The 26,629-nt window shown below is 35.3% G+C and overlaps 1 protein-coding gene across 4 annotated transcripts in view; it reads right to left on the bottom strand.

Annotated features, from left to right (window-relative positions):
* The window catches only part of CUL2 (cullin 2), a 102,077-nt gene that overhangs the window by 19,184 nt on the left and 56,264 nt on the right, over window positions 1-26,629 (bottom strand). For all 4 annotated transcript variants that reach the window (XM_025885849.2, XM_025885848.2, XM_025885850.2 and 1 more), the window contains exons 7-11: window positions 8,877-8,973; window positions 8,641-8,751; window positions 5,380-5,542; window positions 2,178-2,302; window positions 599-706 (exon numbers count right to left, since the gene is read on the bottom strand). In XM_025885849.2, coding sequence (XP_025741634.1) covers window positions 599-706; window positions 2,178-2,302; window positions 5,380-5,542; window positions 8,641-8,751; window positions 8,877-8,973 — 604 coding nt within the window. The remainder of the gene's footprint in view (window positions 1-598; window positions 707-2,177; window positions 2,303-5,379; window positions 5,543-8,640; window positions 8,752-8,876; window positions 8,974-26,629) is intronic.

Below are 26,629 nucleotides of genomic sequence, written 5' to 3'. Positions count from 1 at the left end.
ATTACTGCCTCACACAAAACACGGCATTCTGATGGTAGTGTGTTCCTGCTTTCATATTTAACACAGGGTAAATTTCTAACTGTAACCCTCATGATAATTATATAAAAAATTATATATACTCTTCCTACTGAAAGATATTCTCTATAATTCATTACTGGTTTTTGGACACAGATAAAATAAGACTACATTTTTAAAAATCTTATAATAACCATGTAAACAAATTTCCTTTAAAGGTTACCAAAATCCAAAAGTTTGTAAAACATACTTATTTTTATTTCAAATATTATTCAGTATAGTACCTTAGTATTATATTTAAAGGAAAAATCAGCACTAAAGGATATTAAAATTACACATGCATTTTTTTAGAAGATACTAGTTTATTAGCAATTCCCCCATGTAGCATACTCATGGGAAATTCAATTCCCATATAATTCAAGCATTCAATTTAACCACTCAGTTATTAATCTGAAAGTTGTATTTCTATTTTGACTTTGTCTAGATTAGAAATCACATACACAATCAATTAGGAGCCCTAATTCTGAAACTGCCTAAAGAATGGTGATTAAATAAATTATATATATACATATTAAAAAGTTACCTTATCCAATGCACTCATAAAGTGCTGATCACCATTTAAAACAGTGTTGATAAGTTGAACAAATTTACCATGTACTTCCAAAACTGACTCCACAAATAGTGTTGGCATCTAAAAATGTGAAATACAAAGTACAAAAATCACATTTTAAGAAGTTCAAGGATAAAATGAGGCTTACTAAAAAATTGTTTAATTACGTGTAAAGTTTTCCCCAAGCAAATTAATATTACACACACACACACACACACACACACACACACACACACACACACAAACCCTCAAAAATGTTTTTAGCTAAGATAACCTTAAAAATCTAGAACTTTAATATTGAAATTAGCTTGTCATTCAACCCTAGAGAAATGCAGGACTGGAGTTCTTCTGCCAGAAGAACCCACTAAAAACACTCCTCTCTGTGTTGGAATACCGTATCTTCAGGGTAACATGATACAGCCTCTGAACTACCAGGCCTATCACTTTCATAGAGGATTATATAAACAAAAACTGCCTTCAAAGCTACTGAAGGCCGAGAGAAAAAGAAGAGTTAAAAAGCCAGAGTCTGTGAAAACAGAGACCCCTGAACTAAGCAGTACAATTCCCCCACATCTGAGATGGAAGAAGTATCCAGCAGTGCAAAAGTGAGTTTTTGAACTTAATGGAGGGAACTACGTCAGCTAAAATGATTTGGGTCTCCTACAGATGTATTCTCTTACACTTCCATCCCCGTCCTTGACACCGCACCCTATGGCTCTTTGCCCAATATCATTCAACACCCTGAATCTAAAAGACTAATAATATAAACTAATGGTTTTACTTAATGCATTACTGTGGCAGAACATAAAATCACTGAAGTGATCAGCATTTAATAAATGCTTCTGAATGATGATGTCCATATAAAAATTATTGCAAATGAAGAGCCAAAGCTCTACTTCAGGAAGAGAAATAACTTTTCATATGATGTCTATCTTATTGGTTAAGCCATCACTAAGTAATAACAAAGAAGTTGATCCAACAAGACTTGATGATAGTAACACACTTTGAGAGGAAAGACACCTTGCTGTAAATAGTCATTTGGTTGGCAGGGAACTCTTCAGAAAGATAAGTATTAGAGACATGAGGATCACTGCTGGATATTTTGGGTAGCAAGCATATATTTAGAGAAGACTGTCTTAATTTAAATTTGCTTCTTGGGCTACCAAATTCAGAGCGTATACAAAGAAAGCAAATTGTAACTTGCCTATATTACTACTGATTAATACCATTACCACTACAACTATTAATGCCAATTACACAGAAACACAATCATTTAGAAACAGCAAACATATTTTTCTGTGAGAAGTTAATTAACAACTGCTAAATGAACACATCAATATGACTATGAAGAAGCCTATTTCATTCAATGATTTTCTAATAATACGATAATTCCAGAAGGAGGCCAACAAACTACAGGTTTAAAACATTTTAATAAAGATGTTTCATTTGTTATCATGGACTTTTTTGTCATTGTTTAAAACAGTAAAGTCGTAAGAGAAACTCCATGATAATCTGATTAAGAGAAAAATATCCAGTTCCTTATATAACTCACATTTTCCTGAGTAAGGTTACTGGTTGCTCTAAGGCCCTCATCATGGATATGATTTTGCAGCTCCTGAATCATATGAGGTAAACCAGTGGACACAGCACGAAGTAAGACATACATATTTGCCATGTCTGAAGAGAAAAAAAAATTTTGATTATTAAATTTCCAAAGAGTTCAAAAAATATTTTAATGTATTTGGTAATGTATGGTTCAAAATGCAGAATTATAAGAGAATGCAAAGAAAGTCCCCTACACCCATCTCCCAACCATCCACAGGAAAGCAATATTGTAGTTAATAACAGTTCAAAGATGTTTCATGCACATTCAAACAAATACATATAGTCTTCCCTCTGCCTCTTTTTACACAAATAGGGTAGCATATTTTATGTATTATTTGCAACTGCAGAACACAACATTTTAACTTAGAGATCTTTTTATATCATTACATAAAGGTTATTTTACAATTGCATAGCACCCCCATTATATAGCTATATTATAATTTCTTAAAAATTGATGAAAACTTGGTTGTTTCTAATCTCTTGATATTACAGTATTACAATTAATAATCCTGTATATAGGCAAGAATATCTGTAGTATAAATCCCTGGAAGTGGGACTATTGTGCCAGAGCTTCATCTTATAGACAGATCCTTCTAACACAGCTCCCAGTAGCAGTAAGTTCCCTTGCCAACAACGTGTTATCAACGTTTTGATCTTTCCCGTTGAAAATGATGTCTCAGTGCAGTGCTTTCTATTTTAAACTTTTTATTGAAATATAACACATATACAAAAAGTGTACAAACCATAAGTATATATCTCAATGAATTATCACAAGTGAACACATACACACCCACGACATCACCCCCCAGGGTAAGAAACAGACATTCCCTACACCTAGAAGTTCCCTTCATACCTCCTCCCAAACACTATTCCTCTTGCTCTTCTGCAAAGGTAACTGCTATCATGACTACCAACCCACAGATTAGTTTTGCCTGTTTTGAACTATTTATAAAAATGGAATCATACAATTCCTTCATGTTTGGTTTCTTTCGTTCAACATGTTTATAAGGCTCATCTACATTTTGTATGTAGCTGTAATTGTTCATTTTCACTTCTCTAATAATATTCCATTATAGGAGTATACTGTACTTTATTCTACTGTTAGTGGACATTTGAGTTATTTCTGGTTTGGAGCTAATACAGGTAATGCTGCTATGAACATTGTTTTACCTTTTTGTATTTATTTGCATGCAGTTTGGGCAGGGGATTATATATCTGGGATTGGAAGGGCTGAATCAGAAGATATGCATACATTCAGCCTTAAGAGTCAATGTCAGTTTTTCAAAGTAGTTGCATCAATTTATACTCCGAGCCCAGGGTATATAACAAATTCTTGCTCCTCTACACACTTCCCAACACATACTATATTTGGTCTTTTATTTTTTTCCCCCCAGAATCTCTTGCTTTATTTAACACTATCTAAATTTCAACAATCTCTCCAGTTTTACCCTAGTATTTTTTTTTATGTTATGTTAATCACCATACAATACATCATTAGTTTTTAATGTGGTGATCCACAATTCATTGTTTTCGTCTAACACCCAGTGCTCCACGCAGTACGTGCCCTCCTTAATACCCATCACTGGGCTAACCCATCCCCCACCCCCTCCCCTCTAATGGTCTTTTAAATTTTATATCAAAATGTGAGTTCTCTGATATCTTAGTGTGGATTTTAATTTGCATTCCTCTATTTTAATAAGATTGAGGGCCTCTGTATGTGTTTACTGGCCACTTGGATATCCTCTACTCTGCAGTACCTGTTCAAATTTCTTGACCGTTTTATATTTTGGACATAATCCTTCTTCAGTGATTGCAAATATATTATCCTATGATTGTCTTTTGATGCTCTTAATGGTCTTTTAATGATCCAAAGGTTTTTTTTAAATGCAGTCCACTTGATCAATCTTTCCTTTGTGGTTAGTGTTTTTTGTGTCTCATTTAAAAATATCTTTCCTTACTTCAAGGTCATTAAGTTATTTTCCTGTATTATCTTCTCGAAGTGCTACTGTTTTACATGTAGGTCAAAAGCCTACAATGTATTGACTGATTCTGTATACGGTATCTGAGACAAAGATCAAACGTTACTTTTTCCCAAGTGAATATCCAATGGACTCAGCACCGTGTGTTAAAAAGACTATCTTTCACCTACTGCTCTACTGTGTCACCTTGGTCTTAAATCAAGTATCTATATATGCAAGGGTTATTCTAGGCTATTTTATTCCATTGGTCTATTTGTTTACCCTCGCACCAATGTCTCATTGTCCTAATTACTGTGGTTTTATCATAAGTCATGTTATCCTGCAAAGTCTTCCCATGATGGTCTTCAAGACTGTCTTGACTTTTCTTAGTCTAAGAGTTTAACTTTCACAATTAAAACAAACAAACCAAAAAAACCACTGCAGTTTTGAGTAGATTCTCCTGGATCTATAAATCAATGTTGCTTTCAACAATGTTTCATTTCCTGTGTGGGTCTGGCATGTATCTTGTTATGTTTATTCCCTGTTATTTGAAAATTTTTAGTGCTATTTTCTCCTTTAAAAAAATTCCATTTTGGGACACCTGGGTGGCTCAGCTGGTTAAGCGCCTGCCTTCGGCTCAGGTCATGATCCCAGGGTCTTGAGGTAGAGCCCCACATTGGGCTCCTTGCTCAGTGGGGAGTCTGCTTCTCCCTCTGCCTGCCACTCCCCCTGCTTGTGCTCTCTCTCTCTCTAATAAATAAATAAAATCTTAAAAAAATTCCATTTTTTATTGCTTATTACTAGTATCTCATATCTTTATTTTGTATTTTCTTCTATTTTAAATGAGATTGAGCATCTGCATATATTTAAAATCTATTTATATTTCCTTTTCATCTGTGCTTTTTTTCCTGCTGTTTATTAGAAACTCTTAATGTATTAAGGAAATTAGCCCTTGTGATATGTAAAAATGTGCAAACACCTTTTCCTAGTTTTTCTTTTGACTTTGGAATACACTTTGAAAACATACCTTTCCAAAATAGTCCTTTTAAAGATTAAGAATTGGTAAAAAGGCATATCAAATATTTTAGATTATTACTAAAAATGTCTGAAATCTAAGGAGGCTTGGAGATGATGTAGAAAGTGGGTTTATAATTTAATTTCTATTCACATTCACTGTTTCATATCACTTACCATTTTTTTTCTCTTGTCGGATGATATTATGACATTCTGCATGTAGGAACTGTAAGTGGTCTGCTACCATTCGTTGCTGACATTCATGAATCACTTTAGTATATGAACTTGGATGCAAGTATTTTCGACATCGAATTTCTTCATCTTTTAATCTACCTAGAACCTTTAGAAATATATTCTTACAGTCATGACCTACTATGAGGAAAAACCTGTAATATCAGTAAGTAACTTAGGTAGCCTAATTTTAATGGCTCAATTAAAGATGGCCAGGTAACAAATAAGGATTACATAACCAATTTAAACCCACATTCCATAAATCATTTCAAATTTTTATTTAGGCTATTAGCTATCCCCTACATTTTACCAAAATCTTACGAACACGAACTAAAGTTAAGTGGTCTGCATTTTGTCTTCATTTACTGACCCTGATCATCCTATTATATAGGAAACCTTACATGCAACAGGAAAAGTGAGTAAAAATTATTAAAAACCAGAACAGGTGGTCACTCTATGAATATTCAACTATCAAACTAAAAAATAGTTTATATCAATTGGATCAAGTAGATTAACCTAATTATTTTATGTTGGTCCCTCTTCTTATAAAAAGTAAATGTAATCAGTATATACATGATAATTACCAAATTAAAGATTTCATTAAAATTTTTCAAAGTCAATTATATTTAGTCATACTTAACTATGTCAATCAAGAGCTTTAGTAAAGCTTATCCTATATAAGAAACACTGGGCTACCAACAATACACTGATTAATATTAACAAGAACCAGCTAATAAAGATAAAAGCTAAAGAATCTGGCTAATTTCTACCTCAAAAGAAAACTACATTCGCAATTAAAATCATGCTAGCATAGCACATACACACACAAATGTTTAGACTTTGAAAACATTCTACTATATGAAGCTATGTACCTAGAGTTTCTGAACTTAACTGGTCCCAGAGAACTATATACAGTGAAGCCTTTGGAGAGTACTGCTGACTTTGCCTGGACATAAGAAGGTAATACTGGGAAGGAAGGTGATGTTGAAAGGGGAAATAACACATCATTCCTGGATACCTCTCAGATACCTTTTGATGAAAATGAGGCAAAGACTGAAGAGAGAGGGCGCCTGGGTGGCTCAGTTGGTTAAGCGACTGCCTTCGGCTCGAGTCATGATCCTGGAGTCCTGGGATCGAGTCCCGCATCGGGCTCCCTGCTCAGCAGGGAGTCTGCTTCTCCCTCTGACCCTCTTCCCTCTCGTGCTATCTCTCATTCTCTCTCTCAAATAAGTAAATAAAATCTTTAAAAAAAAAAAAGACTGAAGAGAGAGACTCAAGGTCCTATCTTTCCTACTATGCTCCCTGGTGGGGCCAGAAGTCTAGGGAAAAGTCACAGAAACCAAAAGTAGGCAAGAAGGTACCTGGACTAAAAGATGTTCAGTGCCTATTTACCCAACTAAGAAAGTCATTTTTGTCAAAAAGTTTTTCTTTTAAAAAAGAACTATCCCTTAAAAGGATTATGCCTGTTAGTCATTATAGCGTACTGTAACTTTAATGTTTATCGATTAACTAAATGCAACAGGAATTAGAGTCAGGAGGTGAGGGAGGATGAGAAAAGGGAAAAAATTAATGATAATGGCAGGGGAGGGGTGCACATCAAAAGAAAGGAAGGCAAGAGTGGAGTGTCTCAATGGGGGGCTTCAAAGAGTTATAAAACCACTTACAGCTGGGGAGAAAAGGCCAAAACTACAGGTAAAATAGAGAAAGAGAAGCAGGAAGGCTACATTAGTCTGTTAATTAAATGAGCTAATCTTATAAATGCTACTTCCCAAACGTAATTTCCAATGGCCCTCATTTTAACAGTTTGAGATATAATTTACTTATTGTATGATTTACCCACTTAAAATTATAATTCAATGGTTTGGGGTGTATTACATTAGTGTTTTCAAAATTGTGGTAAAATACATGTAACATAAAATATGCCATTTTAACCATTTTTGAGTGTGCTATTCAGTGGCATTAATTACACTCACAATGTTGTGCAACTATTTCTAAAACTTTTTCATCACACCCAACAAAAACTTTGTAACCATTACAAAATAATTCCTCATTCTCTCCTCCCAATAACTTCTCATCTACTTTCTGTCTCTATGAATTTACCTATTCTAGATATTCCATATTCTAGACAGTGTATGGCTCTATATAAGTGGAACATACAATATTTTTGTCAAGGGCCTCTTTTTGAGAGCCAAATATAACAAGGAGTATATGTATCACTGATAATCCGTGTGCACTTTTCAGGATTGGATCTAGAACCTTTAACGAGAGTTTAAGAAGCATAAAGGGCTTAAAGCTAAGAGCCACTGACTTGGTATAACCTGTACTTAATTAATAGATGGAGAAAATGTCCTAGAAGGCTTAGTTGAGGTCCTAGAGCTAATCAGTTTCAACAGCAGGAAGAGAATTGAACAGCTCAGACTTCCAGACCTGGGCTTTGTGGAATTTATAACAATGTACTGGTATTTCTTGACCTGTGATCTACGGAGGCCACTCTACAGCTATTCCACTTGCAACACATTATCTTCTTGGCTAAACAAACTAACAAAAATCATCGGATAATAAAACGCTTGGAATTCAGTACTGCAAATGAAAAAACCCGGCTAAAAATTTAATACATCTTATATGATGACTGACTTTGTAACACGACTATTCCTTTACTAAAAAAAAGTACACATGGGATTTTAAAAATAGTAATCAATACGTGTTGGTTTAAGGATTAATTAAAATTTCTTGTGGAGTTTTTCTCAGTCTTCCAAAAACTGAACACATCAAAAGAGTAACCTATCTGAGTATCTAGAATTATTATATTTTTCCTTCCGTTGTAAAGAAGGAAAAGATAAAAACCCAAACACCTAGCTTCTAAGCTTATCCTATTCCTCAAACATCTACTAAACACAAATATAATTTATTCTTTTGCCAAGAATGTGACTATTAATTGTAAAGACAAGCAAATCAAGCAATCAGGATTTATCAAGAAGCATCAACCATGATGAAAACTGGATAGAACTTTTCCTCATGGAGAATGCCACAGCAAGAACAATGATTTATCAATAGGTACTGTATATTAACTATAACTCAGAGCGATGATCAAACAAAAAAAACCCTTTTTCCACCAAAAAAATATATTAACTAAGAAAACAAATGTTAAATAAAACCATGCCTGATATATAACAGATGATGCATTTAACATAATATGTTCTTTCTTACCTTTTCCATATACTGTGAGCAGTTTGATTCTTGTAATAAATTTGAAGCTTCTTGTTTGTAATACTCTCCTGTTTCAGTCAGAAAGGGAGACTCAAAGATTTCCTGATAAAACTAAATAAACCAATTAAAATCATATTTAATAAAAAATAAAAAATAAATAAATCATATTTAAAAAATTAGAACAAGCAGTTTAAGAAATTAAAGGTCTGATTATGTTTTTAAAGGAGGCTTTTTACCTTTAAGGGGAATTTTTTCTTATACTGTTCAACATGAACAAAGGAGTTAATAACCCCATGGATTACTTTCTGGTTTGGGTCTTCTCCACCACGATCACTAAAACAAGATATAACAAAAAAATATTGAGAATACAAATTATCTGTGGAAAAATACCAGAGTATGCCAAAATATGGCTGCTTATTTTATTGGCCTAATCAAATTATAAAGCATTTTAAAGGTCAATGCATGCTTGATGCTTAAAAGTAATTTTTTCATATCATAGCTGAATCAATGTTATGATAGTTAATGTACTCATCAGATGTCATTTCAATAAAAGCTTTGATTGTTACATTGATACATTTGATTACATTGACACTAAAATGATACTTCTTTAATTTTAGAGTAGACATGAGCCCATTAAGACTTTAATTATGCTGGTTAAGAATATTTGAATTTCACTTACCACAAACTCTATTACAAGTAGGCCAATTGTGATCTGAGAGTACACATTCCTCAAAGGTACACTTTATATATTATCACTCACTGAAGGGACTAATAGCTGTTGTTCTTTAAGAGATCTGCTAGAGCCACTGAGTTGCTTTCCATTCAAACACAAAGGTATTTTTCTTTTTAGAAATTTAGTGAGATATGTTTTTGTAAGGAATCTAAAATCATCTCAATTATTCATGTGACATTTGGTAAGTTCCTACTTAGCCAAGGCACTATGTGTAATGCAAGTTTTAATCACTATAAGAAATGTACCTGAGTATCAGGCTTTCTAATTACAGAAAGAGGAAAATGAAATCGAAAAAAATAGTTTGCCTAAAGCCAGTCTGGCCCCAAGTTGGGAATTTCTGACTCCAGTACTAATGCTCTAATCAAACCATTATGCAGTCATTTACATTCCTACTGGTAATCTTTCACCTCACTTTAAAATGTTTTTTTTCCTCTGAATTAATGATTATTTTACAAAGAGAGCTACAGGAAGTATATTATCATCATTCCACTGTAAAAGTTTCTTGTTCTTTATAGTAGGATATAGACTTCCAAGCACTGTCCCTCCCTGCCTCCGTATCATCCCGCTAATCCTCTTTCATTTTTCAATTATCTGGGTAATCTGGGAAAAGTTTTTTGTACATGAATTAATATGGGTACAGTAATTCTGTCAGTCATAGAATCTCAGATACAAAGTCTACATTTTGATATTACTAATAAAAACAGTGAGTTTCTCTAAGGTCACACAGAGTGAGCACATTTCCTCTACTCACCTTCCATTAGTTCCTTCCCAAACACAAATTAAATCTGGTAAAATAATGATCTAACCGAGCTTATCTATTTGAAACACACTGTTTTTTTTTTTCTTTTAACTTTGCCTAGGATCAAATAAAAATCAGTCAAGAATGAGAAACATCTGAATATTTGGAAAATCAGGTTACCTAGAATTCTTTTCATGACCAAATCCTATTCTCCTTGCTCTGCACCAGGAAAACTTGCACTACTGATACTCTCAACACTCCTGCCATTTGTTTCTGATCCCAAAAGGCCCAGACAAACTGGAATCAGGCAACATACCGTCTGGAAGAAACACTGATAGTCCCAGTGTTTAGTAACTAAGTTGTCCTCCCTAAAAAGGTAACAACTGAACACAGAAATTCTGAGGCATAATTATTCAATCTTTAAGATCACCACAAATTTTTATAACTGCACAAAAACATTATAAATATACAGCATTTGTATTAGGCTGACAGATAATGAAAATAAACTGAAGGGATGATGCTGTTAGTAATATACAAAAGCACTGACTAAACTGGTCATCTGAATAAACTCTAGTTTAATCTAAGAACAGTGGTCCCAAGAGATAAACCTTGAGAAAAGAATATGAAGAATTTTAGAAATATGGCTTATTATTTGATCCTAAGAGGACTGTGTGGAAAATGCCTAGAGCAATCATAATGAAATTGCCAATATAATGAAACCACTCAGCTGGGATGATGGGGACTAATAGGAATATTTAGCATAGACCTTAAGGCCAGGATTTTGGAGTCAGACTGCCTGGGTTTGAGTTCTGGCTGCATTAATTGTCACCTTGGACAAGCATTTCTTAACCTCTTAGTACTCAGATTTCCTCGTCTGTAAAGTGGGGATAATAAAAGTACCTAAACCTCATGGATGCAAGGATGTGGTAAAGATTAAGCATAATCCAAGAGCATGTAACACAGTCCCTGGTACCTGAGTAAACAATAAACATCACCTATTATTTTAAGTACTGACAGGAGCAAAATGGAACCATTTTTAATATATCATAGAGGAGAATAAAGCAAGAGACCGAAAGAGACCACAATCACTGACTGTGATTTTAAAATCAAGGCTTTTAAAGAAAACTAAATGAGCTTTTAACTCAAATAGCAGGCCAGATTTGTGATAGTCATCAAAAAAGGCTGGAACTCTGAAAAGTCCTGATACTGAAATATGACAATGGACAACTTAATCTGTTAGTGAAACCTTCCCTTACCCTTAGGTTTAAAATGAGACTAGGGTCCCAGGAACTAAATGCAGTCTCCTGCTCCCACTCTAAATCTGAGAAATGACAGGAAAGGATACTTTTCAACACCCCTTTGTTGGCAATAGCCCTTGGATTTACAGAAACTGAAAAAAGATGGAAAGAAGACTGCGTAACATAGGAAAATAAAACTACACACCAAAACACACAAGAGAAGGCTACAAGGAGAGGGTGGGAAGACAGTGGAGGAAGACAGGCCGAGAAGTGGCCGAGCCGGAAAGCTGGATGGCGCACAAAGGATGAGAAAAGCAGCGAGGTCACCAGGAGCACAAGTCAGGCTGTGCAGCGAGGCAACGAGCAGCAGCTGTGTCCACGTCCCTGCTGGAACCGTAGGCGGTGCGTGAGGCAGCGGAGCCCAACAGAAGGGAAACCTCTGCAACCAGACCACTTGCTGCAGCCCTCACCGGAGAACACCTCCTACTCTCCCCTGTTTCCACGCCAGAAGGCACTGGAAAATCAAGGGAATGTTTTCCCTTCAGAGTGGCAAGACTTCATAAGAGCAAGATTGCTGACTGGTAGAGAAAAAGGCATTCTCAGACTCTGCTTATGGAAGAACAAGCACTTCAGAGGGCAAACTGGCAAAATTCTAAATATACATACTCTGTGACTCCAAACAAACATCTGCATTTTGTGCACAGAAAAAGCAAGAGTTGTATTAGTGGAAAAACTGGAAACAACCTCATGAGAAGAGTTTAATAAAATGAGGTGGAACCATATCAAATATTTTTTTAAAGATTTTATTTATTTATTCATGAGAGAGAGAGAGAGAGAGAGGGGCAGAGGGAGAAGCAGGCTCCCAAGGAGCAGGGAGCCCGATGCAGGACTCGATCCCAGGACCCTGGGATCATGACCTGAGTGAGCCGAAGGCAGATGCTTAACCATCTGAGCCACCCAGGCACTCTCAAATATTTTTTTAATAAGATTTTTATTTATTTATCTGACACAGAGAGACACAGTGGGAGAGGGAACACAAGCAGGGGGAGTGGGAGAGGGAGAAGCAGGCTTCCTGCCAAGCAGGGAGCCTGATGCGGGGCTCGATCCCAGGACCCTGGGACCATGACCTGAGCTGAAGGCAGAGGCTCAATGACTGAGCCACCCAGGCGCCACCATATCAAATATTAAGTAGCAGTTTAAAAAGAATGCACTATGTACTAACAAAAAAATTATCAAGATATATAATTGAATAAAAAAAGTACAAGTTATCATTTATGACTGTCAAAAGTTAGAAAAAATCACATGAAAAAGAAAACGATCTCTATATTTTACTTATTTCTGTTTGTAAATATAAAAATTCATAGGAAAGGGTATGTAAAGACAGTTAACCAAATAGTAACAGAGATTACCTCTGGGTAGAGGAAGACTGAGGGAAGAATCTTGTTCATTCAAAGTTTTCCAAGAATGCATCCATGTGTCACCTGTGTATTTAAAACTAAGTTGTTTTTTTTTTTAAAAAGGGGGGGGCACCTGGGTGGCTCAGTCGTTAAGCGTCTGCCTTCGGCTCAGGTCATGATCCCAGGATCCTGGGATCGAGTCCCACATCGGGCTCCCTGCTCAGTGGGGAGCCTGCTTCTCCCTCTGCCTGCTGCCCCTGCTTGTGCTCTCTCTCACATGTTCTCTCTCTCTCAAATAAATAAAATCTTTAAAAAAATTAAAAAATAAAACTAAGTTTTTCATTGAGTAGCTAGCTAATTACAAGGTCCAAGGAAGAAAATGTACAAGATAAGTCTGGAACATCCTGGCACACTAGATAGCAAGGATGACTAGGGTCATATCAAAAAGACCAACTAACTAAAGAGAGGCAATTTATTTCATTTTTTTTTAAATTTTATTTATTTATTTATTTGAGAGAGTGAGAATGAAAGACGGAGAGAGAGCACATGAGAGGGGGGAGGGTCAGAGGGAGAAGCAGAGCAGGGAGCCTGACGCAGGACTCGATCCTGGGACTCCAGGATCATGACCTGAGCTGAAGGCAGTGGCTTAACCAACTGAGCCACCCAGGCGCCCCAAAGAGGCAATTTAAACTTTAATAAAACAGTGAAGAGAAATGAATCAAATGTATTTAGGTTTATAAGTTTATCACAATATAATGAAAAAAAAAGCTAACTGGTCACTTTCTGAGGATCACAGCAAACCAACTAATTGCCTTGACAAGTGAGTAAAGGAAAGAAACAAGCAGTTATTTTATCCTCCCTATATGACTTTTTACCATTGGGTAACCAAATAGTAGAGGAGAGGGAAGCATGTCTTTATAAGATTATTCCAGGTAAAAATGAAAACAAAATGAGAGAATTAAAGTGACAGTTTTACAAACTTCAATAAACAAAAAGATGTCGGTGTTCAACATCAGCGGCTGCTTACATCCAAAAAAGTGAAAAAAACAGACACTATGGAAGAGTATCTATAGTCTTGCCAGAGGGAACCAATGAGTTTGAGTAAGCCTCTGGTCTGCCAATTTGCGGGAAATACAGAGGACAAAGGAACATATTTAAATGTGCCTCATGCAATCAGCAAAATCCAGACAATAGGAAAGTCTAAAAGATCAACTGGCCAGGGTTCATCAACAAAGTACAAGGGGGAAGAAAAGAGTGCAAAAGCAACCTGTTGATTAAAAGACTTAAAAGACATGTAAAGTTCTTTTGGATGGACAAGACTAAACTCTTAGAGACTCTCAGAATACACGTGTGGGTGATAAAACCATAAGAAAAAGAAGAAAGGAATTACCTTGAGAGTCAGGATAGTGGTAAACTTTTGGAGAAAGGGAAGGGATGGGACACAATCAAAGGTTTCAGGGGTGGCTGGCATGGTTCTATTACTTGACTCGGGTGGTAGTAACAAGAATATTCACCTTATAATAATTCATTAGGCTGTACAACTGTGCCGTACAACTGTGCTGTACAGTTTTCTGTATCTTGTATTTTACACTAAAAAAGTTAAACAACAACACACACACACCAAAACCCTCAAAAGTACAAAGAAAACTGATACAACAATATTAGTATGTGCCACAATAAAGAAAAAGTACAAGATGGACAAAAATACTACATAACAATAAAAATAACCATGAAGATGACAATCCTAATATTTATTCAACAACAGAGGTATGAAACAAAAATGAACAATTGCAAGGAAAAAAGTTAATAAATCTAAAAATGAGCTGGGAAATTTTAAAACATATCTCTCAGGAATTGAGAGATACAAAAGAATAAAGACTACTAAGTTAAGATTTTATCTTTATCTAAGACTGTATTTTTCCTCAATGAAATCTCCAACATCTACACAATTTAGAAATAGAATAACACATGGCTATATCAGAGAAAACACAAATCAGCCATAGCAGCCTATGTTACAGTGTTCCAAATTCAAAGGGGAAGAATTTCATTTTAATTTTTACTTTTGTTCAAAGAGTACTCAACATTAGAAAGTTAACTACAGAATTACTGGAGAAAAGAAACACAATTTTGAATTCTTTTAACATTAAAAACTCAAGGGTTTTCAACAGTATCCTTAAACATCTAAGCAATTCTTTTTACCAGCATTTAAAAATATATCTATTTTGTCTGTTTTTATAATTTCATATATCCAGTTTTAATTTTAAAGATTTATTTATTATTTGAGAAAAGGAGGGGGAACATGTGCAGGGGAGGGCGGGGAGAGGGGGAGAGAGACTCTCAAGCAGACTTCACGCTGAGCACGGAGCCTCACATGAGGCTCAATCCCATGACCCTGAGGATCAATGACCTGAGCCAAAATCAAGAGTCGGAAGCTTAACGGATGAAGCCACCCAGGCACCCCTCCAATTTTAATTTTAAAGTAAAACTAAAGTTCTTGCAGAAAATTTATACCATAATATTTATGTTTCCAATTACTTGGTTATGCTTGCCTTTTTATATATCACTGAAAATATTCAAATCTTACACTGTGACATTTAGATACATGAAGTTACAATTTTTATTTATTAAAATTATAAACAACTTTAGGTTGTTACTGCACTGAAAGTCCAGTTGGCAAGTCTACTATATTAATATAAAAGATAGATAAGTTAGCATATGAATAAAATTCATCCTTCCAAGTGAACTAAACACTGAAAAATATGCAGATATACAATCTATGGTCACATCAGGTGTTTTCTTCCTCATATAAGAGGAACACATTTACTTAAGGACTCATCAATTGTATTTTGTGTGTACAGATTTCGTGTTACCATGAAAAAAATTTTTAACCATTGTTTCATCGAATCTCTTAACAAAAAAAAAAAATTTACAACCTACATTTCACTTGTAAATCTAGTATTTCTATAAAACACTTTTTTTTTTCAAAACGCATGAAACTGGGATTATTCCTATAGTGTTTACATATCTCAAGAGAAGCCATCTTTTACAAGAACACAATTAAGCAAAAAGAGACCAGTCCTAGTTTATATCTTAAAAAAGCAGATGATGCACGATCCTTAAGCCATGAGCTCCTCCTTCTCTCCCTTTACATCATTTTATATTGCTGTCTTTTCTGTCTGTGTTCTTTAGACCTTCTTCTTGTCTTTCCTACAGAAATCTCACTGCATCCAATTACAACTTTTCTCCAAAAGTCATGAAATACTAACTGCAGTTTACTAAGTATTTCAGCATTCATGCTCCATAAGAATTTTCACTTAGGAGAAGATACTGATTTCACAAGGAAAAATCCTCCATTAGCCTGACAGATAACTTCTTTAAAGGCTGAAATAGTGCTCAATTTTCTGAAATCTTCCAAGAAAGTACTTTGGGGTTGGGAAATCTTTATGATCTATATATTTCTCTTATAATAAGGAAATTAAGATAGTTCTATGCACAATCATATGCAAAAATTCCTAGAGATATAGGTGGTGGTATAGCATAAAATACACCTAATACACCTTCACATAACCAAACTTACATTAGGAAGTCAGCTTTTCTTTAATGGTACCAACCAAATTAATTCATCTACTGATGAGTTTAAGACTACACAGCTGAAAGAGGGAGAAAGTACATTACTTTGGTTAAAAAAATTATGATCATTATAAAATTAACTGAGGTAGAGATTAATCCAAATTGTAGGAAAACAGCTATCCCCTTAGTATCAGATAACTACCTATGCAGTAGAAGCAAGCATTTTAGCTAAAGGACAGTGCTTAAGGGCTAAAATGAAATGTAGACAGCTGCTGGAACACAGTTTTAAAGTACCAGTACTTAGTAAATGTTGAATATCTAAGTGCAAACAATATACTAAGTATGTAAGAATTAAGAAAGACATGTTCTTTTCTTTTAGCAACTCTTGGCCACTGTGCTAAAAATAACCTTCAAACTACATTAAATAATTTTTGCACTACTAAGTGAGAGCCATCTAAGCAGGAAAAAACTACAGTTCTACCAATCAAGGATTGCTTGCTCGTTATTACTGTCTACTCTGCAGTCTTTTCACTGTATAATCTTCTCTTCAGTTCCATTCATTTTTTTTTCAAACTGTGTTTCCTTGTGCTCTCAGCAATTTACCAGTCTCTTGTCACAGAATATTATCATGTTTTCTCATCATCCTATTTATGACAGTTTAAATCTAATTAGACCTCATATAAAACCAGATATTGCAAAACAGAAATTTCAAGTTGAAAGGGGCCTCCAAAGTCAGCTGATCCAACCTTCCCTATTTTACAGGTAAGGAATCCAAAGAAGTAATTTACTCAGGAAACAGAGTATGTGGACGAAATCAGAATGCCCTGATTACCAATATGTCTGTTGTTCATACAAATGATTCAGAGAGGGCTGCTTAAAATTTAAAAGGAGGTGGGGGTCAAGGAATCAAGAAAGAGTAAGACCATGAAGGCTGAGAATCATTTTTCTGAATATATCTATGAATATTTTGTCAAGAATTTGGGAAGTAAAACAGAGTAACTCCCAAGAGTGAGAAAAAAAATTGATCCAAAAGGCATTTCAACCTGATAAATACATTACAAATTTGAGGTGCCTGGGTGGCTCAGTTGGTTAAGCATCTGCCTTCAGCTCAGGTCATGATCCCAGAGGTCATGATCCCAGGTTCCTGGGACTGAGCCCTGCATTAGGCTCCCTGCTCAGCTGGGAGTCTGCTTCTCCCTCTCCCTCTGCTGCTCCCCCTGCTTGTGCTATCTTGCCCTCTGTCTCTATCAAATAAATAAAATCTTAAAAATATATATATTACAGATTTGAAGAATAGATATAAGTTATCTGCATTCATTAGCAAGTTGTAAGAGGTTAAGCTGTCTTGACAAGCTTTACATAAGAACCTGTTTAAAGAAGAATATCTACATAAGTTGGACTGCTTTAGGGAGTTATAAAAAGTTTTCACTTGGATGTTAATTTTGCTGACACTTATTGTATCTTATTATGCCTCAGGCACTGTAGTAAATACTTTATACAAATCATCTCATTTCAACAACAGCAATATAAAATGGGTATTGTTAACACTCTCTTTTAGGAACCTGATTTAGACAAAATTTTTTGGCATCAAAGGGAAAATAGCAGCTAAAACACAGAAGTGTGTAAAGATATTCCCTGGGGAATAAATTACTCCACGCTGGTATTTGGTAAACTTGTAATTTTCAATCAATTTTCATTTTATTTTACTTCTTACTCCTAATTGCTCATTTTAAAAAATAAATTTCATTATTTTTTAAAATAAATTTCATTATTTACAGTAGGAAATATGGGGAGTTATGCAACTAATATTTCTTATTGTTATTCTTAAATATTTTTAAAAATTAATGGAGTTCTAAGTAATTAAAATAAGCTACAATAAGCTAAGTAAACTATTAATGTCTTCGTTTCCTTAACTGAGATTACCACGTAGAAAATAATTTTTAAATATCCAGAATTCTAAATATTGTCTCACATTAGGAACCCTTCCTCAACCTCCATACTATATATTCATATCTCAACTGAATGAATACCACAAATTACAGTAAAAAATATACTTTGGTTAAAGATTTTGAAGTCTCCCCCTCACCAAAGATTCTACATCCATTTCAGCCCAATCTAAAAACACTCTTGTCTCCCAGAAGAAGGAAAGGAAAGAAAAATAAGAATGGAATAATAAAAGAGAAAGATACAATAGGGAAGATCAATAAGACAAAATTGATTCTCTGAAAAAAATGCAACAAAATACACAAACCTTTCACAAAAGTCATCAAGAAAAGATGCACATAAGCAATATTATGAAAGAAAACATTATTCCAGATGGGGATTAAAAAGAAAATAATACATTAACCAAGTGATTAAAGTTTATCACAAGTAAAAAAAAAAGTACTGTTGATATTCTCTACCTCTTTGATATTTATATGACGAGAAGGAACTATATATCACCATGTGGAATTCTTCCCCCAAACCCATAATCTCAGTCTAATCATGACAAAATATCAGAGAAATCAAAGTTGACAGACATACTACAAAATACCTGATCACCCTAATTTTTTTAAAAAGTGTCAACTCATGAGACACAAGGAAAGGCTAAAAAATTCTCCACCAAGTAGAGGAGACCAAAAGAGACGTGAGAGCTAAATGTAGTGCTGTGGTTTAGACTGGATCTTGGGGCAGAATGAACACGTCAGTGAAAACACTGGGGAAATGCAAATACAATCTGTAGTTTAGTTAACAGTTTTGTACTAATGTTCATAAATACACCATGGGTTGTCAGATGATGATATTATGAAAACAGGAGTATACAGGAACTTTCTGCACTAGCTTTGCAACTCTTCTGTAAATTTAAAGTTCTTTCAAATAAAAAGTTTTTTTTAAAGAAAATACTGTCAACAGCTACTTCCAGTAATTTTGAAAAAAATAATTCACAACTGACTTAGAAGAAATAAATATCTTACTGAAAAAACTACTACAGGCAGTGTAAAAATCTTATTTAAAAAATTCTGAGACAACTGCTTTGGAATCCAGCACTCCTAGAGACTGGAAAGATGGCAGAGTAGGAGGATCATGAGCTCACCTCATCCCATGGACAGACACACCAAGGCAACAACTACATCTACACAACTAACTCTGAAAATAATCTGAAGACTGGAAGAACAAATCTTCCACAGCTAGTTGTAGAGGAAGCCACATCAAAAAAGGTGGGAGGGACGGAGATGCAGTCTAGAACCAAACCTAATCAACTAACTACAAGGTAGGAGAAACATGACAAGCAAGGAGTGAGGGGATCCGACCCTACAGCAGGCACTCCCAGCCCTGGGGACCCACACTAGTAAAACGGGTCCCCATAATGTATGGCTTTGAAAATTATCCAGCTTAACTTCAGGAGCATTAAAAATCAGCAGAGCTTAACCCCTGGAGAGCTGGAGGGTAAAAGGAAATTGAGTCCCTGCCCTTAAAGAACCAGCACTCTAAATAACTTGGCAGAAACATAGCAGAGAAGCAGCAGTTTGAAAAGTGCTTGGGATATATGTGAAGATTTATTGACTAATCTTAGAACATGTGCTGGAGGGGCAGTGATCCACAGGAGATTTCTCAAGGAACTACACTGTTGGTGGGTACCATTTCTATTCTACTCCCTGGTCTAGATAACTGACACAGTTCTAACATTCTCCCATCTACACTGCTTCCACAGCAGGTCCTCCCTGCCCCAGTGCTCCCCTATAGATCTGCTCCACCCAATAAACCCACCTCAGCAGACATCCCTCCAAAGTGGCTCTTGCCCTGTCACACCAATCAAGCTGCCCCTGCCAAGGCCGGTGCCACTCCAAAGTGACTTCTGCCCTGAGAAGTTGGGAGACAACACAATACACTAGCCCACCCCCAGTTCCTACAGCCAGTCCTCTTAGCTGGCTGCACACAGAGCAAGCCCTTGCCCTTCAACGCGCTTGCAGCGGTGGCAGAGGCTAACTGCGGACAACTAGGCTGAGTGCTGGCCCCAACCACCAGTTGCAGCTGGGCCTCTCAACAGTGTGGGGAGCAAATTCTGCCCAGTGTCCCAACAGCAGGCAAAGTGGGTTATAGCAGACAGTTGCCCATAGCAACTATGGCTCAGCCACAATAGGAAGGCACATACAGCTCACACAGGGAATACCAATGGAGCACCTGGTTCTGGTGACCGGGGGTGATTGTGCTACAGGGCAACACAGGACTTCTTCTACACAAGGCTACTACTTTCAAGACCGTGACACAGCTAACCTAACTGATACACAGAAACAGAGAGAGTTAAACAAAATGAAAAGGCAGAGGAGTACATCCCAAATGAAAGAACAAGACAAAGTAACAGAAAAAGAGCCAAGTAAAAATGGAGATCAACAATATTTTTTAGAGTTCAAAGTAATGGTCATAAAGATACCTGCCCTGACAGAAGAGTGGATGAACTTAGTAAAAACTTCAACAAAGAGATACAAAATATTAAAAAAAAGAGTTGAAGAACACAATAACTGAAATGAAAAATATACTAGAGGGAATCAACAGCAGACTAGAAAATGCAGAAGAATGGATCAGTGATCTGGAAGACAGGGTAATGGAAAGCAACCAAGCTGAACAGAAAAAAAAAAAAAAAAGGAAAAAAGAAAAAAAATAGGTTAAGAGAACTCTGCAACATCATCAAATAGTAATAACATTCATATGATAGGAATCCCTGAAAAAAAGGAGAGAGAAGGGGCTGGAAAATTTATTTGAAGAAACAATAGCTGAAAATTTCCCTGATCTGAGAAAGAAAGCAGACATCCAGGTCCAGGAAGCACAGACAACCCTTAACAAGACAAACCTAAGGAGATCCACACCAAGATACATAATTCAAATGGCAAAAGTAATAATAGAGAATTTTAAAAGCAGCAAGAGTAAGGATACCTGGGTGGCTCAGTCGGTTAAGTGTTTGACTTTTGGTTTTGGCTCAGGTCACAATCTCATGGGTCATGAGATCAAGTCCTGGGTCAGGCTCTGCACTCAGCGGAGAGGCTGCTTGAATATTCTCTCCCTCTGCCCCTCCCTCCAACTCACATGCTCTCTCACTCTCTCAAATAAATAATCTTAAAAAAATAAATAAAAGCAGCAAGAGAAAATACTTATATACAAGGGAAATACTTTAAGACTATCAGCTGATATTTTAGCAGAAATTTTGCAAGCCAGAAGAAAGTGGCATGGTATATTTGAAGTACTGACAGGAAAAAGCTACAACCAAAATACCCTGCCTGACAAGGTTATCATTCAGAATTGAAGGAGAGAGAGATTCCTAGACAAAAGTTAAAAGGAGTTTATCAGCACTAACCCAGCCTTACAAGAAATGTTAAAGGGACTTCATTAAGTGGAAAGAAAGGGCATAACTAGAAGAAAATAATAAAAGGTATTTAATTACACAAATAAAAACAAACATATAGTAAATATAGTACATTAATTACTTATAAAACCAGTATGGAGGTTAAAACACAAAAGTAGTAAAATCAGTTATACCTACAAAAATCAGTCTAGAGATAAACAAATTAAAAAGATGTAATATATGACATCATATACGTAAAATGTGGAGGGAGGGTGTAGAAATTTAATGCTTTCAGAATGTATTCGAACTTGAACAACCATCAACTTAATATAGCCTGCTATACACATAGGATGTTATATATGAACCCAATGGTAACCACAAATTGAACACCTATACTAGATACACAAAAAATAAAGAGAAAAGAATCTAAGCATAACACTAAAGAAAGCCATCAAACTACAAGGGAAGAGAACAAAGAAGAACAGAGAACTACAAAAACAACCAGAAAACAATGAACAAAATAATATGTAATAAGTATATACTTATCAGTAATTACTTTAAATATTCAAGGACTAAATGCTCTAATCAAAAGACATAGGGTGATGTGGATAAAAAAAGAAGACCCATCTATATGCTGCTTATAAGACACTCACTTCAGACCTAAAGACACATACAGACTAAAAGTGAAGGGATGGAAAAAAATATTCCATGCAAATGGAAATGAAAATAAAAGCTAGAGTAGAAATACATACATCAGACAAAATAGACTTTAAAACAAAGACTGTAGCAAGAGACAAAGATCATTACATGATGCTAAAAGGATCAACCCAAAAGGAGAATAGAACAATTATTAAGTATCTATGCACCCAACATAGGAGCATCTAAATATATAAAGGAAAAATTAACAGACATAGGGTGCCTGGGTGGCTCAGATGGTTAGGCGTCTGCCTTTGGCTCGGGTCATGATCCCAGGGTCCTGGGATAGAGTCCCACATCGGGCTCCCTGCTCCTTGGGAGCCTGCTTCTCCCTCTGCCTCTCTCTCTCTCTCTGTCTCTCATGAATGAATAAATAAAATCTTTAAAAAAAAATTAACAGACATAAAGGGAGATAGTAACAGTAGTACATTAATAGTAAGGAATTTTAACAACCCCACTTATATCAGTGAGTAGAGAGATCATCACATGTTAGGGTACAAAACAAGTCTCAATAAATTTAAGAAGACTGAAGTCATATCAAGCATCTTTTCTAATCTCAACAGTAAGAAACTAGAAATCAATTACAAGGAAAAAAAATTGGAAAAAAACACAAACACATGTAGGCTAAAAAAACAGGCTACTAAACAACCAATGGGTGAACAAAGAAATCAAAGAGGAACTCAAAAAATAAATGGAGACAAATGAGAATGAAAATATAATAGTCCCAAATCTTTGGGACACAGAAAAGAAGTTCGAAGAGAGAAGTACACATTGATACAGACCTACCTCAAGAAACAAGAATATTGCAAATAATCAAACCTTACAAAAAAACAAAAACAAAAACAAAACCTTACACTGAAAAGAACAAAAAAATATGAACAAAGCCTAATGTTAGAAGGAAGAAAATAATAAAGATTACAGCAGAAACAAATGAATTAGAGACTAAAAAAAAAAAAAAAAAAACCAATGAAACCAAGAGCTGGTTCTCTGAAAGATAAAACTGATAAACATTTAGACTCATCCAAAACAAAAAAACAAAAAAAAGGACTCAAATAAATAAAATCAGAAATGGGGGAGAAATAACAACCCACATCACAGAAATACAAAGAGTAAGAAACTACTACTAATAATTACATGCCAACAAACTGGACAACCTAGATGAAATGGATAAATTCCCAGAAACATATAATCTTCTAAAATTGAATCAGGAAGAAATAGAAACTTTGAACAGACCAATTACTAGTAATGAAAATGAACTGGTAATCAAAAAACTCCCAACAATAAAAAAGTCCAGGACTGGATGGCTTCATAGGCGAATTCTATCAAACCTTTAAAGAAGGCTTAATACTGACCCTTCTCAAACTATTCCAAGAAACTTAGAAGAGGAGGGAAAACGTCCAAATTCATTCTACAAAGCCAGCATTACCCTGATATCAAACCAAGACAAAGACACACACGCACACAAAAGAAAAAACAAACAAAACTACAGGCCAATATCCCTGATGAACACAGATGCAAATTTCCTCAACAAAAATATTAGCAAACCCCATTCAACAATGCATTAAAAGGATCATTCACCACAATCACCATGATCACCACGATCTAATGGGATTTACTCCAGGGATGCGAGAGCGGTTCAATAACTCACAAGTCAATGTGATACCTTGCATTAATAAGAACAAAGACAAAAACCATTTGATCATCTCAACAGAGGCAGAAAAAGCATCTGACAAAATACATTCATTCATGATAAAAACTCCCCAACAAAGTGGATTTAGAGAAACATATAACAAAGGCCATATATGAAAAACCAACGGCTAACATCATATTCAGTGATGAAAAACTGAAAGCTTTTCCTCTAAGATCAGGAACAAGACAAAAATGTCCACTCTTACAACTTTCATTCAACATAGTACTAGAAGTCCTAGCTGCAGCAATCAAACACAAAAAAAGAAAGAAAAGGCATCCAAATTGGTAAGAAAGAAGTAAAACCATCACTATTTGCAGATGACATGATACTAAATACAGAAAACCCTAAAGACTCCATCAAAAAACTATTAGAATAAATGAATTCAGTAAGCTTGCTGGATACAAAATTAATATACAGAAATGCTGTGTTTCTATACACTAATAATAAAGAAGCAGAAAAAGAAATTTTTAAAAAAAATCACACTTACAATTGCACCAAAATAAAATGCCTAGGAATAAATTAACCAAGAAGGTGAAAGACCTACACTCTGAAAACTATAAAATATTGATGAAAGGAACTGAAAATGCACAAACAGTGCTTGTGAATTGGAAAAATCACTATCATTAAAATGTCCATACTACCCAAAGGAATCTAGCAATTGAATGTAATTACTACCAAAATACCAATAGCATTTTTCACAGAACTAGAACAAATAATCCTAAAATTTGTATGGAACCACAAAAGACCTTGAATAGCCAAAGCAATCTTGAGAAAGAACAAAGCTCAAGGTATCACAATCCCAGATTTCAAGATATCCTACAAAGCTGTAGTAATCAGGGAGCCTGGGTGGGTCAGTCAGTTAAGCATCTGACTCTTGATTTCAGCTCAGATCATGATCTCAGGGTCCTGGGATCGAGCCCCACATCAGGCTCCCCACTCAGTGGGGAGTCTGCTTATCTCCTCTTCCCTCTACCCTTTCCCTCACTTGCACTCTCTCTCTCTCCCTCTGAAATAAATAAATAAATCTTAAAAAAAAAGGGCAGCGGAAATCAAAACAGTATGGTACTGGCACAAAAACAGACACATAGATATATAGAACACAACAGAGAACCCACACTTCTATGGTCAATTAATCTATGTCAAAGGAAGCTAGAATATACAACGGGGAAAAGACAGTCTCTTCAATAAATGGTGTTGGGAAAACTCAACGGTTATATGCAAATTAATGAAACCGGACCAGTTTCTTACACTATACACAAAAATAAACTCAGAATGGATTAAAGATCTAAATGTGAGACCTGAAAGCATAAGATGCTTAAAAGAAAACATAGGTAGCCTTAGCCTTAGCAACAGTTTTATGGATATGTCCTCAGGAAAGGAAACAAAAGCAATAATAAACTATTGGGACTACACCAAAATAAAAAGCTTTTGCACAGCAAAGGAGACCATTAATAAAACAAAAAGGTAACCCAGTGAATGGGAGAAAATATTTGCAAATGGCATCTAATAAGGGGTTAATATCCAGAATACATAAAGAACTTACACAAACAACAAAAAAACCAAACAATTTAATTAAGAAATGAACCAAGGACCTGAATAGACATTTTTCCAAAGAGATACAAATGGCCGAGAGACACATGAAGAGATGCTCAAATCACTAATCATCAGGGAAATGCAAATCAAAACCACAATGAGTTATCACCTCACGTTAGTCAGAATGGCTAGTATCAAAAAGACAAGAAATAACAAGTGTTGGTGAGGATGTGGAAGGGAACCCCCATGCATTGTTGGTGGGAATGTAAACTGATGCAATCACTGTGGAAAACAGAATGGATGTTCCTCAAAAAAATGAAAAACAGAAATATCCTATAATGTAGTAATTCCACTACTGGGTACTTATCCAGAGAAAATGAAAACATAAATTCACAAAGATATATGTACCCCTGCAATTATTGCAGCATTATTTACTAGAGCCAAAAGAGGGAAGCAACCACAGTATCTGACAGAATGAATGGATAAAGATGCAGTATACATATACAATGGAATATTACTCAGACATTAAAAATGAGATCTTGCCATTTGCAACATGGATGGACCTAGAGGGTATTATGCTAAGTGAAATAAGTCAGACAGAAAAAGACAATGCTACATGATTTCACTTACATATATAATCTATAAAACAAAACAAATAACAACAAAAAAAACACAGACTCTTAAATACAGAGAACAAACTGGTGGCTGCTGGAGGGGATGTGAGTAGGGCAGGGATAGGCAAAATAGGTGAAGGCATTAAGACATATAAACTTCCAGTTGTAAAATAAATAAGTCATGGAAATGGAAAGTACAGCATAGGAAAGATAGTCAATAATATTAATAATGTATGGTTACAGATGGTGACTACACTTAATCGTGGTGAGCACTGAGTAATGTATAAAACTGTTAAATCATTATGTTGTACACCAGAAACGAATATAACATAGTATGTCAGCTATACTTCAATCATAGAAAATAAAGGCAAAGGTTAATTTGTAAATGTGAAAAAAAAATTCTTCTTACAAACTCTAGACCCAGATGGTTTTGCAGGATGTTTTACTAAATACTCCAAAAAA

This window comes from Callorhinus ursinus, unplaced genomic scaffold (assembly GCF_003265705.2).
Source record: "Callorhinus ursinus isolate GAN/ISIS: 27379988/994484 unplaced genomic scaffold, GSC_fseal_2.0 scaffold62, whole genome shotgun sequence".
In the NCBI taxonomy this organism is placed as follows: domain Eukaryota; kingdom Metazoa; phylum Chordata; class Mammalia; order Carnivora; family Otariidae; genus Callorhinus; species Callorhinus ursinus.
Note: the sequence above shows the minus strand (reverse complement) of the source record. Positions and strands in the feature narration are given on the sequence as shown.